The following is a 14,904-nucleotide window of genomic DNA, read 5'->3' as shown; positions in this document are numbered from 1 at the left end:
CTCACGTAAAAATAAAAGATAGATGCCTGAAATGGAAGAAATTGTAGCAGAAACATATTACAACTGTACATCTATCTATCTATCTATCTATCTATCTATCTATCTATCATCAGTGTTACTTTTCTATCTATCTAACTATCTATCTATCATCAGTCTTTCTTTTCTATCTATTTATCTATCTATCTATCTATCTATCTATCTATCATCAGTCTTTCTTTTCTATCTATCTATCTATCTATCTATCTATCTATCTGTCTGTCTATCTATCTATCTATCTATCTGTCTGTCTATCTATCTATCTATCTATCTATCTATCATCAGTGTTTATTTTCTATCTATCTATCTATCTATCTATCATCAGTCTTTCTTTTCTATCTATCTATCTGTTTGTCTGTCTATCTGTCTATCATCAGTCTTTCTTTTCTATCTATCTATCTATCTATCTATCTATCTATCTATCTATCTGTCTGTCTGTCTGTCTATCTATCTCTCTATCATCAGTCTTTCTTTTCTATCTATCTATCTATCTGTATGTCTGTCTGTCATCAGTTTTTCTTTTCTATCTATCTATCTATCTATCTGTTTGTCTGTCTGTCTTTCATCAGTCTTTCTTTTCTATCTATCTATCTATCTATCTATCTATCTATCTATCTATCTATCTATCTATCTACCTACCTGTCTGTCTGTCAAGTCTTTCTTTTCTATCTATCTATCTATCTATCTATCTATCTATCTATCTATCATCAGCCTTTCTTGTCTATCTATCTATCATCAGTCTTTCTTTTCTATCTATCTATCTATCTATCTATCTATCTATCTATCTATCTACCTACCTGTCTGTCTGTCATCAGTTTTTCTTTTCTATCTATCTATCTATCTATCTATCTATCTATTTGTATGTCTGTCTGTCTGTATGTCATCAGTCTTTCTTTTCTATCTATCTATCTATATATCTATCTATCTATCTATCTATCTGTTTGTCTGTCTGTCTTTCATCAGTCTTTCTTTTCTATCTATCTATCTATCTATCTATCATCAGTCTTTCTTTTCTATCTATCTATCATCAGTGTTTCTTTTCTATCTATCTGTCTATCTATCATCAGTCTTTCTTTTCTATCTATCTATCTGTTTGTCTGTCTTTCATCAGTCTTTCTTTTCTATCTATCTATCTATCTATCTATCAATCATCAGTCTTTCTTTTCTATCTATCTATCATCAGTGTTTCTTTTCTATCTATCTGTCTATCTATCATCAGTCTTTCTTTTCTATCTATCTATCTGTTTGTCTGTCTTTCATCAGTCTTTCTTTTCTATCTATCTATCTATCTATCAATCATCAGTCTTTCTTTTCTATCTATCTATCATCAGTGTTTCTTTTCTATCTATCATCAGTCTTTTCTATCTATCTATCTATCTATCTATCTATCTATCTATCTATCTATCTATCTGTCTGTCTATCTATCTATCTGTCTATCATCAGTCTTTCTTTTCTATCTATCTGTATGTGTGTCTGTCTGTCTGTCATCAGTCTTTCTTTTCTATCTATCTCTATCTATCATCAGTCTTTCTTTTCTATCTATCTATCTATCTGTATGTCTGTCTGTCTGTCATCAGTCTTTCTTTCTATCTATCTATCTATCTATCTATCTATCTATCTATCTATCTATCTACCTGTCTGTCTGTCATCAGTCTTTCTTTTCTATCTATCTATCTATCTATCAATCTATCTATCTATCATCAGTCTTTCTTTTCTATCTATCTATCTGTATGTCTGTCTGTCTTTCATCAGTCTTTCTTTTCTATCTATCTATCTATCTATCTATCTATCATCAGTCTTTCTTTTCTATCTATCTATCTATCTATCTGTATGTCTGTCTGTATGTCATTAGTCTTTCTTTTCTATCTGTCTATCTATCTATCTATCTATCTATCTATCTATCTGTTTGTCTGTCTGTCTTTCATCAGTCTTTCTTTTCTATCTATCTATCTATCTATCTATCTATCTATCATCAGTCTTTTCTATCTATCTATCTATCTATCTATCTATCAGTCTTTCTTTTCTATCTATCTATCTATCTATCATCAGTCTTTTCTATCTATCTATCTATCTATCTATCTATCTATCTATCTATCTGTCTGTCTGTCTGTCTGTATGTCATTAGTCTTTCTTTTCTATCTGTCTATCTATCTATCTATCTGTTTGTCTGTCTGTCTTTCATCAGTCTTTCTTTTCTATCTATCTATCTATCTATCTATCTACCTGTTTGTCTGTCTGTCTGTCTATCATCAGTTTTTCTTTTCTATCTATCAATCTATCTATCTACCTGTCTGTCTGTCATCAGTCTTTCTTTTCTATCTATCTATCTATCTATCTATCTATCAGTCTTTCTTTTCTATCTATCATCAGTCTTTCTTTTCTATCTATCTATCTATCTATCTGTATGTCTGTCTGTCTTTCATCAGTCTTTCTTTTCTATCTATCTATCTATCTATCATCAGTCTTTCTTTTCTATCTATCTATCTATCTATCTATCTATCTATCTGTATGTCTGTCTGTATGTCATTAGTCTTTCTTTTCTATCTGTCTATCTATCTATCTATCTATCTGTTTGTCTGTCTGTCTTTCATCAGTCTTTCTTTTCTATCTATCTATCTATCTATCTATCTGTCTATCTATCTATCATCAGTCTTTCTTTTCTATCTATCTATCTATCTATCATCAGTCTTTTCTATCTATCTATCTATCTATCTATCTGTATGTCTGTCTGTCTGTATGTCATTAGTCTTTCTTTTCTATCTATCTATCTATCTATCTATCTGTCTGTCTGTCTGTCTGTCTGCAGTTTTTAAAGTGTCCTGCTGCGGTGATGCTGCTGCGGCGACGTCATATCCGCAGCTGCGTTCATTCTCAGTTAGTGATGGCATAAACGAAGCTTTCCGAAACTTCCAGTCAATTGAACCAATTGCTTCGTAAAATGATTCAATGTTTCGAAGCGCTCGCTGAGGACATCTGCTGGTCACAGGCGTGTAAATGCAATATACTGAAATAAAAATATCCGAATATACAGGTGCATCTCAATAAATTAGAATGTCGTGGAAAAGTTCATTTATTTCAGTAATTCGACTCAAATTGTGAAACTCGTGTATTAAATAAATTCAATGCACACAGACTGAAGTAGTTTAAGTCTTTGGTTCTTTTAATTGTGATGATTTTGGCTCACATTTAACAAAAACCCACCAATTCACTATCTCAAAAAATTAGAATACATCATAAGACCAATAAAAAAAAACATTTTTAGTGAATTGTTGGCCTTCTGGAAAGTATGTTCATTTACTGTATTTGTACTCAATACTTGGTAGGGGCTCCTTTTTGCTTTAATTACTAACTCAATTCGGCGTGGCATGGAGGTGATCAGTTTGTGGCACTGCTGAGGTGGTATGGAAGCCCAGGTTTCTTTGACAGTGGCCTTCAGCTCATCTGTATTTTTTGGTCTCTTGTTTCTCATTTTCCTCTTGACAATACCCCATAGATTCTCTATGGGGTTCAGATCTGGTGAGTTTGCTGGCCAGTCAAGCACACCAACACCATGGTCATTTAACCAACTTTTGGTGCTTTTGGCAGTGTGGGCAGGTGCCAAGTCCTGCTGGAAAATGAAATCAGCATCTTTAAAAAGCTGGTCAGCAGAAGGAAGCATGAAGTGCTCCAAAATTTCTTGGTAAACGGATGCAGTGACTTTGGTTTTCAAAAAACACAATGGACCAACACCAACAGATGACATTGCACCCCAAATCATCACAGACTGTGGAAACTTAACACTGGACTTCAAGCAACTTGGGCTATGACCCTTCCTCCAGACTCTAGGACCTTGGTTTCCAAATGAAATACAAAACTTGCTCTCATCTGAAAAGAGGACTTTGGACCACTGGGCAACAGTCCAGTTCTTCTTCTCCTTAGCCCAGGTAAGACGCCTCTGACGTTGTCTGTGGTTCAGGAGTGGCTTAACAAGAGGAATACGACAACTGTAGCCAAATTCCTTGACACGTCTGTGTGTGGTGGCTCTTGATGCCTTGACCCCAGCCTCAGTCCATTCCTTGTGAAGTTCACCCAAATTCTTGAATCGATTTTGCTTGACAATCATAAGGCTGCGGTTCTCTTGGTTGGTTGTGCAGCTTTTTCTTCCACACTTTTTCCTTCCACTCAACTTTCTGTTAACATGCTTGGATACAGCACTCTGTGAACAGCCAGCTTCTTTGGCAATGAATGTTTGTGGCTTACCCTCCTTGTGAAGGGTGTCAATGATTGTCTTCTGGACAACTGTCAGATCAGCAGTCTTCCCCATGATTGTGTAGCCTAGTGAACCAAACTGAGAGACCATTTTGAAGGCTCAGGAAACCTTTGCAGGTGTTTTGAGTTGATTAGCTGATTGGCATGTCACCATATTCTAATTTTTTGAGATAGTGAATTGGTGGGTTTTTGTTAAATGTGAGCCAAAATCATCACAATTAAAAGAACCAAAGACTTAAACTACTTCAGTCTGTGTGCATTGAATTTATTTAATACACGAGTTTCACAATTTGAGTCGAATTACTGAAATAAATGAACTTTTCCACGACATTCTAATTTATTGAGATGCACCTGTATATGTAGACCTTCATATACTAGTTTGCCACTTTTTATAATTACCATTTTATAAATTATTTTGAAGACCAAACAATATATTTCTTTACTTTTATTCTAAAACAACACTTTGTTTTGTATAAACGCATTTTAAAAATATTTATGCTTTGACAGATTTTGCAATAAACATTTGAAAACGAAACGTTATGGTAATAAGTTACACAGAGCCAGAGTGTGGACTTGAACTTACACATCATAGTATGTATGTGTAAGCAGAGACATACGTATATTTTGATAGTTAAAGAGATTCTCTTTTTATAAAACTAATAAATGTCTTTAAATATCACAATAAATCTGTCTCTCTCAAATTTCCCTTGGGAACAAAACTCAAGGTGATCGACAGGAATATTCAATGAATTCAAATCAGCAAGTCTTTTTTTTTCTCCCCAATTTGGTATGCCCAATTCCCTCTAAGTCCTCGTGATGGTGTAGTGACTCGCCTCAATAAAAAGTGGTGGAGGATGAATCTCAGTTGCCTCTGTGTCTGAGACCATCAGTCTGCGCATTTTATCACGTGGCTTGGTGAGCGTGTTACTGTGGAGACATAGCATGTATGGAGGCTTCACGCTGTTCTCTGCGGCATCCACACACAACTCACCATGCGCCCCACCGAGAGTGAGAACCACATTATACCGACCACGAGGAGGTTACCCTATGTGACTCTACCCTCCCTAGCAACCGGGCCAATATGGTTGCTTAGGAAAGCTGGCTGGAGTCACTCAGCACGCCCTGGATTCGAGCTCGCGACTCCAGGTGTGGTAGTTAGCGTCAATACTCGCTGAGCTACCCAGGCCCCTTCAAATCAGCAAGTCTTGTTTGAATCAGTGTGATTTTATAGACCTAATTTATTGCTGAACTGACTCGAGATCAGTCTACAGTCTGCATGTAACACCGATTTAATGATTCACTTTGGCATCGACGCCCCGTAACCGCAAAACAAAGCCTCGTTTGATGAACTCATGTGACTTGGCCAGTTTTATAAGCGCTTTGAAGCATTGATTCGAAACAAATTATTCGTAACGGTTTCGAAGCTTCATGAAGAAGTTATTCGAAACAAATGACTCCATAAGTGATTTGAAACAAATGACTCCTGAAGGTTTCGAAGCTTCATGAAGCAGTGATTCGAAACAAATAACTCCTTAAGTGATTCGAAACAAATGACTCCTGAAGGTTTCGAAGCTTCAGGAAGCAGTGATTCGAAACAAATGACTCCTGAAGGTTTCGAAGCTTCATGAAGCAGTGATTCGAAACAAATGACTCCTGAAGGTTTCGAAGCTTCATGAAGCAGTGATTCAAAACAAATGACTCCTTAAGTGATTCGAAACAAATGACTCCTTAAGGTTTCAAAGCGTCATGAAGCAGTGATTCGAAACAAATGACCCCTGAAGGTTTCGAAGCTTCATGAAGCAGTGATTCAAAACAAATGACTCCTTAAGTGATTTGAAACAAATGACTCCTGAAGGTTTCGAAGCTTAATGAAGCAGTGATTCGAAACAAATGACTCCTGAAGGTTTCGAAGCTTCAGGAAGCAGTGATTCGAAACAAATGACTCCTGAAGGTTTCAAAGCTTCATGAAGCAGTGATTCGAAACAAATGACTCCTTAAGGTTTTAAAGCTTCAGGAAGCAGTGAATCGAAACAAATGACTCCTTAAGTGATTCAAAACAAATGACTCCTGAAGGTTTCGAAGCTTCACGAAGCAGTGATTCGAAACAAATTACTCCTTAAGTGATTCGAAACAAATGACTCCTGAAGGTTTTGAAGCTTCAGGAAGCAGTGATTCGAAACAAATGACTCCTTAAGTGATTCGAAACAAATGACTCCTGAAGGTTTCGAAGCTTCATGAAGCATTGACTCCTGAAGGTTTCGAAGCTTCACGAAGCAGTGATTTGAAACAAATGACTCCTTAAGTGATTCGAAACAAATGACTCCTGAAGGTTTTGAAGCTTCATGAAGCAGTGATTCGAAACAAATGACTCCTTAAGTGATTCGAAACAAATGACTCCTGAAGGTTTCGAAGCTTCATGAAGCAGTGACTCCTGAAGGTTTCGAAGCTTCACGAAGCAGTGATTCAAAACAAATGACTCCTTAAGTGATTCGAAACAAATGACTCCTGAAGGTTTCGAAGCTTCATGAAGCAGTGATTCAAAACAAATGACTCCTTAAGTGATTCGAAACAAATGACTCCTGAAGGTTTCGAAGCTTCACGAAGCAGTAATTCGAAACAAATGACTCCTTAAGTGATTCAAAACAAATGACTCCTGAAGGTTTCGAAGCTTCACGAAGCAGTGATTCGAAACAAATGACTCCTGAAGGTTTCGAAGCTTCAGGAAGCAGTGATTCGAAACAAATGACTCCTGAAGGTTTCGAAGCTTCATGAAGAAGTGATTCAAAACAAATGACTCCTTAAGTGATTCGAAACAAATGACTCCTGAAGGTTTCGAAGCTTCACGAAGCAGTAATTCGAAACAAATGACTCCTTAAGTGATTCAAAACAAATGACTCCTGAAGGTTTCGAAGCTTCACGAAGCAGTGATTCGAAACAAATGACTCCAGAAGGTTTCGAAGCTTAACGAAGCAGTGATTCGAAACAAATGACTCCTGAAGGTTTCGAAGCTTCATGAAGAAGTGATTCAAAACAAATGACTCCTTAAGTGATTCGAAACAAATGACTCCTGAAGGTTTTGAAGCTTCATGAAGCAGTGATTCGAAACAAATGACTCCTTAAGTGATTCGAAACAAATGACTCCTGAAGGTTTCGAAGCTTCATGAAGCAGTGACTCCTGAAGGTTTCGAAGCTTCACGAAGCAGTGATTCAAAACAAATGACTCCTTAAGTGATTCGAAACAAATGACTCCTGAAGGTTTCGAAGCTTCATGAAGCAGTGATTCAAAACAAATGACTCCTTAAGTGATTCGAAACAAATGACTCCTGAAGGTTTCGAAGCTTCAGGAAGCAGTGATTCGAAACAAATGACTCCTGAAGGTTTCGAAGCTTCATGAAGAAGTGATTCAAAACAAATGACTCCTTAAGTGATTCGAAACAAATGACTCCTGAAGGTTTCGAAGCTTCACGAAGCAGTAATTCGAAACAAATGACTCCTTAAGTGATTCAAAACAAATGACTCCTGAAGGTTTCGAAGCTTCACGAAGCAGTGATTCGAAACAAATGACTCCTTAAGTGATTTGAAACAAATGACTCCAGAAGGTTTCGAAGCTTAACGAAGCAGTGATTCGAAACAAATGACTCCTGAAGGTTTCGAAGCTTCATGAAGAAGTGATTCAAAACAAATGACTCCTTAAGTGATTCGAAACAAATGACTCCTGAAGGTTTCGAAGCTTCATGAAGCAGTGATTCGAAACAAATGACTCCTTAAGTGATTCGAAACAAATGACTCCTGAAGGTTTCGAAGCTTAACGAAGCAGTGATTCGAAACAAATGACTCCTGAAGGTTTCGAAGCTTCATGAAGAAGTGATTCAAAACAAATGACTCCTTAAGTGATTCGAAACAAATGACTCCTGAAGGTTTCAAAGCTTAAGGAAGCAGTGATTCAAAACAAATGACTCCTGAAGGTTTCGAAGCTTCAGGAAGCAGTGATTCGAAACAAATGACTCCTGAAGGTTTCGGAGCTTCAGGAAGCAGTGATTTGAAACAAATGACTCCTGAAGGTTTCGAAGCTTAAGGAAGCAGTGATTCAAAACAAATGACTCCTGAAGGTTTCGAAGCTTCAGGAAGCAGTGATTCGAAACAAATGACTCCTGAAGGTTTCAAAGCTTAAGGAAGCAGTGATTCAAAACAAATGACTCCTGAAGGTTTCGAAGCTTCAGGAAGCAGTGATTCGAAACAAATGACTCCTGAAGGTTTCGGAGCTTCAGGAAGTAGTGATTTGAAACAAATGACTCCTGAAGGTTTCGAAGCTTAAGGAAGCAGTGATTCAAAACAAATGACTCCTGAAGGTTTCGAAGCTTCAGGAAGCAGTGATTCGAAACAAATGACTCCTGAAGGTTTCGGAGCTTCAGGAAGCAGTGATTCGAAACAAATGACTCCTGAAGGTTTCGAAGCGTCATGAAGCAGTGATTTGAAACAAATGACTCCTGAAGGTTTCGAAGCTTAAGGAAGCAGTGATTCAAAACAAATGACTCCTGAAGATTTCGGAGCTTCAGGAAGCAGTGATTCGAAACAAATGACTCCTGAAGGTTTCGAAGCTTCAGGAAGCAGTGATTCGAAACAAATGACTCCTGAAGGTTTCGGAGCTTCAGGAAGCAGTGATTCGAAACAAATGACTCCTGAAGGTTTCGAAGCGTCATGAAGCAGTGATTTGAAACAAATGACTCCTTAAGGTTTCGAAGCTTCATGAAGCAGTGTGGCGAATGCGCCCATCAGTATTCTCAGGCCGGGAAACTGTTAACAATCGGACAGAGAAAACAGAGAGAAAGTGGCCGCAGAATCTTCAACCATCCTCCCGAGATTCTCTATCCGGTGGAAATATATCGACATAAGTGATCAGAAGCGACAGTTATACGTTCATTCGGTGAGTTATTGGCGCGCTCTGTGCCGGTATTTGTGTTTTTTGTGCCGGTTTGTCGCAAGATGTCTCAATGTTTGTGTCGCTTTGTTCAGAGCAGCAGCCATTTTTAATCACTTCACATACCAACAAATCCCCACAAAACCCTCATGAACGCATTAATTACTCACTCTTCTGACACATGCGAATCAAACACGAGCTTTGCTGTGTGTTGTGTTCATGTTTAAAGCTGATTTATGAGATCTGGATTAGTTTAAACATCTGAATCGGTTCACAGCTAATGGCGGTAGCATTGCTAAAACACTGAGAAATATTGGTGAAAATCTCTCAGATTGTTCATATTTCCGTCATATGTCAGTGTTCACACATGTATCAATGTCATTGAGTGTCTGTCAGTGTTGATGTAACGTGTGTTAAACGAGTTGTTCGTTGAATAATGAGGTTTTGATCGCGTCTGTTTACATCTGATGCTAACTGACATTCACAGACAGTGTTCGTTTATTAAGCGATTTCATGTGTTATTTACATGTTTAATGTTGTAATTAAAGGTTTAATTGAAATCCAGTGTGTTGACTTTGTTGTTATATTCGGTTAGCATCTGTATTAACTTGTGTAGAAGATTCACATTAAACACAATAATCACGCTGATCTCAGTATTTTCTAAAGATCTTATAGTGTTTCATGTTTTTCAACACTGGCAGTGTTTGTCTGTTTTTGTATTGAAATGACCCTGAATTTCACGGAGAGTGTCTTTATATTTCTCATGAGAGCAGGTGTAATATCTTTCTCTGTGTGTGTGATCATGTGAGTTTTGTTCTGACATACAGTTCTGGAAACAATTAAGAGATCAGTTTCTCTGGATTTACTATTTCTAGGTATGTGTTTGAGTAAAATAAACATTTCTGTTTTATTCTATAAAGTATTGACAACATTTCTCCCAAATTCCAAATAAAAATATTGTTATTTAGAGCATTTATTTGCAGAAAATGACAACTGGTGTTTTCAGACCTTGAATAATGCAAAGAAAACAAGTTCATATTGATTTATAAACAACACAATACTAATGTTTTAACTTTGGAAGAGTTCAGAAATCAATTTTTGGTGGAATAACCCTGATTTTAAATCACAGCTTTCATGCATCTTGGCGTGCTCTCTACCAGTCTTTCACATTGATGTTGGGTGACTTTATGCCACTCCTGGTGCAAAAATTCAAGCAGCTCGGCTTTGTTTGATGGCTTGTGTCCATCCATCTTCCTCTTGATCACATTCCAGAGGTTTTCAATGGGGTTCAGGTCTGGAGATTGGGCTGACCATGACAGGGTCTTGATCCGGTGCTCCTCCATCCACACCTTGATTGACCAGGCTGTGTGGCATGGAGCATTGTCCTGCTGTCCTTCTTCCAGGATAACCTTGTATGTAGCTTGACTCATGCATCCTTCTGAAAGTTATTCCACCAAATATTGATTTCTGAACTCTTCCTAAGTTAAAACATTAGTATTGTGTTGTTTAAAAATCAATATGAACTTGTTTTCTTTGCATTATTCGAGGTCTGAAAACACCAGTTGTCATTTTCTGCAAATAAATGCTCTAAATTACAATATTTTTATTTGGAATTTGGGAGAAATGTATCAGTACTTTATAGAATAAAACAAAAACGTTCATTCAACTCAAACACATACCTAGAAATAGTAAATCCAGAGAAACTGATAATTTTGCAGTGGTCTCTTAGTTTTTTCCAGAGCTGTATGTATAATATATATACACTGATCAGCCACAACATTAATGCCACCTGCCTAATATTGTGTAGGTCCCCCTCGTGCTGCCAAAACAGCACCAACCCTCATCTCAGAATAGCATTCAGAGATGATTTTCTTCTCACCACAATTGTATAGAGTGGTTATCTGAATTACCGTAGACTTTGTCAGTTTGAACCAGTCTGGCCATTCTCTGTTGACCTCTTTCATCAACAAGACATTTCCATCCACAGAACCGCTGCTCACTGGATGTTTTTTGTTTTTGGCACCATTCGGAGTAAATTCTAGAGACTGTTGTGTGTGAAAATCCCAGAAATACTCAAACCAGCCCGTCTGGCACCAACAATCATCCATGCGATTATCTAATCAGCCAATCGTGTGGCAGCAGTGCATGAGATCATGCATATATGGGTCAGGAGCTTCAGTTAATGTTCACATCAACCATCAGTATGGGGAAAAAATGTGATCTCAGTGATTTGGTCTGTGGCATGATTGTTGGTGACAGATGGGCTGGTTTGAGTATTTCTGTTTGTCCAGATACTCAGATGACATTTCACCCCACACTTCCTGTAGCACTTGCCATAGATATGTCTGTCTTGTTGGGCACTTCTCACACACCTTACAGTCTAGCTGATCCCACAAAAGCTCAATGGGGTCAAAGATCCATAACACTCTTTTCCAATTATCTGTTGTCCAATGTCTGTGTTTCTTTGCCCACTCTATCCATGTACAACAGTAAAGAGAAGACTCAGGGGTGCATGACTTATGGGAAGAACTGCAAAGAAAAAGCCACTTTTAAAACAAAAACAAAAAAAGAAAGTGGGCAAAGAAATACAGACATTGAACAACAGATAATTGGAAAAGAGTGTTATGGATCTTAACCCCATTGAGCTTTTGTAGGATCAGCTAAACTATAAGGTGTGTGAGAAGTGCCCGACAAGACAGCCGCATCTATGGCAAGTGCTACAGGAAGTGTGGGGTGAATTGTCACCTGAGTATCTGGACAAACTGACAGCTAGAATGCCATGGATCTGCAAAGCTGTCATTGCTGCACGTGGAGGATTTTTGATGAGAACTCTTTGAAGTAGTTTAAGAAAAAAAGATGTGAAGCATCTTATAATAGTCATTTTTTTTTGTGTCCACAGAAACAGACGGTACTGAGGAATAGGTGCTAAGAAAAATTTCCGTACTCGATGACATTACATCGCAATGTCCGATCGTTTGGGGCAAATAACCAAGTCCAAGGATGGGAAAAGCAAGTATTCCTCACTCAGCCTATTTGACAAGTACAAAGGAAAGTCAATAGAAACTCAGAAAACCACAGGTGAGACTGAAGGTTGACAGTATACTTTGCCAGATCATCTTGCACACTGTCGAGTGCTCAGCTTTTCAAAGTATATGTTTGACCAGAAGCGAAATCGAACGTGGTCAACGTGTGCACACTATGACTGCTATGTGGTACCCTTTTAGTAAAGTTAACGGCAGGCACATGCGCCGATGATGTGCACAGATGAGGACTGTTCACACAGACACTGCTGATGACAACATTTCTGTCATGCATACTGTTACTGAAGTAAACTTTGCCCTTAAAACTCAGTGCTGTTCTCCTTTAAACTACAACAATGATGGTGGAGACCGGGTCTAGTTGTCAAACTTCTTATTACAGTGAATATTTTTATAATATCTGTATAAACGCAAACCTTAAAGGTTTGACTTTAAAAAAAGAGAAACTATTGACATTTTCACTCTTATTGCCCAGGACTAAAGATTTAGTTCATCGATCACATGTGAGACAACATGCCCCGATAATACGCCTCTTGTTAAATCTACACTTTCATTAAACAACCCTCTTTTCAGCAAAAACAAAGCGATTCTTGAAACAACAAAAAAGGTAATGTACAAAAATATCAAACTGTGGTTTTGGCCAACAAATGTTGTAACTGATCAAATGTATAAATTTATGACAATAAAACACATTACAACCCGTCCCAATAAAAATGACAACATGCTCCAACCTGACTTTCATGAAAAATACCTTTATGCTAAAAACACAATTAAGCCTATCGGTTCAAATCTGCAGTCATTATACTGTACTAGCTGACTCAGTGTTTGATTGTTTTCTTCTTTACCCACAAAAATTTGACTTGACTCAAAATCTCTTTGTAATTGTGATATAGCCCGTGTGACAACTGGGCCCGGTCTCCCCTACACTTAAGATCTTGGCTGAACGTATATCTGTTCTTTTGATGTTTAGACCTTTGCTTTAATGTTAAAAAATGTATCTTAAAGGAATAGTTCACCCAAAAATGCAAATTCTGTCATTTACTCAACCCACCGTGTTGTTCCAAATCTGATATTATTTAATCTGTGGAGCGTAAAGGGAGATGTTTAGCTGATTGTTCATGCTGCTCTTTTCCATGTAATGAAAACGAATAGTGAGCAGAGGCTGTCAAGCTCCCCCACCACAAAAGTAGTCAATATGACATTGAATCTTCTGAAGTCATACTATAGCTTTGCCAGAGGATTAGTCCCAAATTTATCCTTATTCACTCATTCTCGCTTGCATGTGTTCAAATAAGATGCATTGGTCCAGGTTTGGACCCCAAATGCCATGTAAATGATCGTAACGCGTCACATTTGGGTGAACAGTTAATTTAACTCTTTTCCCTTAATTTCTTGCACCATCTTTACAACAGCTGTCTTTGTCCCTGCAGTTGTTACTCGACATGGCTTACAGAGTCTTGGCAAAGTGGCCACTGCCCGGCGCATGCCCCCTCCCGCTCACTTGCCGAGTCTGAAATCTGAGAATAAAGGAAACGATCCCAACATCATCATTGTGCCCAAAGACGGTACAGGATGGGCAAACAAGCAGGATCAACCCGATCAAAAGAGGTACTGTGCCATCAACACTACTGTATAGCAGTTAAATTGAAGGTGCCCAGTTTCTGTACCGCAGGTTGTTAAGTTGATGTTTCTACTCGGCTGCTGTATCCAGCTGTGTCAGGTGCCGGATCACTGTCTGAACAAGTATTGGTAGCCGCCACATTGTGATGTTGCTCATTTGCAGGAAGTTGAATTAGAGATTGCTGCATCAGCAACAGGTGCTGAAAATGCCAAGTTTTATTTCAGGCACTTTGGCTGTGAGAACGCACCTTTGGGTCATTCTCACTAAATCTGTCAAGAAGAAAATCAAAATTATTAAAGGAATAGTTGACCCAAGAATTTAAATTCTCTCATTATTTACTTACCCTCATGTGGTGAAGAGCAGTTCTGTGATGCTGCACTGCACCTGTGTGTGTGTGTGTGTGTGTGTGTGTGTGTGTGTCTGATGTGGGTGCAATGCGTGTGTTCCTCACTGAGAAGGCAATCCCAGAATGCATTGTGACAAGCTCAGTAAAAGAATGTACTTCAAAAATGTCAAAAGTATCGATAAACAGCTCCATCTACTTAAACATGGACAATTTAACCTGATATTAGTGTAAAAATCAGACACATCTGGGATAGCATGAGGGTGATTAAATGATGAGAGAATTTTCTCTCGTGATGTATCTGAAATTTGTTATATCATCTCCCTATGTTGGAGTAGAAAATGAGAAGGCAAAATAGGGATGTTCTCATTAAAAACTGATTTAATTCGTCATTTTCTGTAATATGTCCTGATAAATTATCATTACTGCAAACCAAAATATTAAAAGCTGATTATTTATATATATATATATATATATATATATATATATATATATATATATATGTAAGGATATAAAGTAAAATGTTTAACTTGACACACAGACATTTAGAAGAGGCTCTAAAAATGTATTCATTGTGCATCCAATTTAACAAAAAAAATAAGCATGTTATTACTGCAACATGCCAGCCAATTTCACACCTTTTTAATAATTTTCAACTCATAGTAAAAAAAAAAAAAACAACTAAATGTCTAAAGATTGA

At 37.6% G+C, this 14,904-nt stretch overlaps 2 protein-coding genes across 8 annotated transcripts in view; both read left to right on the top strand.

Moving 5' to 3' along the window:
- Positions 1 to 14,904, top strand: part of nup214 (nucleoporin 214) — a 319,628-nt gene that overhangs the window by 147,961 nt on the left and 156,763 nt on the right. The gene's annotated exons all lie outside the window — the stretch shown is intronic.
- Positions 8,916 to 14,904, top strand: part of prrc2b (proline-rich coiled-coil 2B) — a 45,791-nt gene continuing 39,802 nt past the window's right edge. For 2 of the 6 annotated variants that reach the window (XM_051688913.1, XM_051688920.1), the window contains exons 1-3: positions 8,916 to 9,208; positions 12,102 to 12,280; positions 13,671 to 13,848. In XM_051688913.1, coding sequence (XP_051544873.1) covers positions 12,166 to 12,280; positions 13,671 to 13,848 — 293 coding nt within the window. In that variant the 5' untranslated portion in view covers positions 8,916 to 9,208; positions 12,102 to 12,165. The remainder of the gene's footprint in view (positions 9,209 to 12,101; positions 12,281 to 13,670; positions 13,849 to 14,904) is intronic. The other 4 variants (XM_051688884.1, XM_051688893.1, XM_051688874.1 and 1 more) reach the window with 3 other exon arrangements.

This window comes from Myxocyprinus asiaticus, chromosome 4, assembly GCF_019703515.2.
Source record: "Myxocyprinus asiaticus isolate MX2 ecotype Aquarium Trade chromosome 4, UBuf_Myxa_2, whole genome shotgun sequence".
In the NCBI taxonomy this organism is placed as follows: domain Eukaryota; kingdom Metazoa; phylum Chordata; class Actinopteri; order Cypriniformes; family Catostomidae; genus Myxocyprinus; species Myxocyprinus asiaticus.
This window is presented reverse-complemented; position numbering and strand designations above follow the sequence as displayed.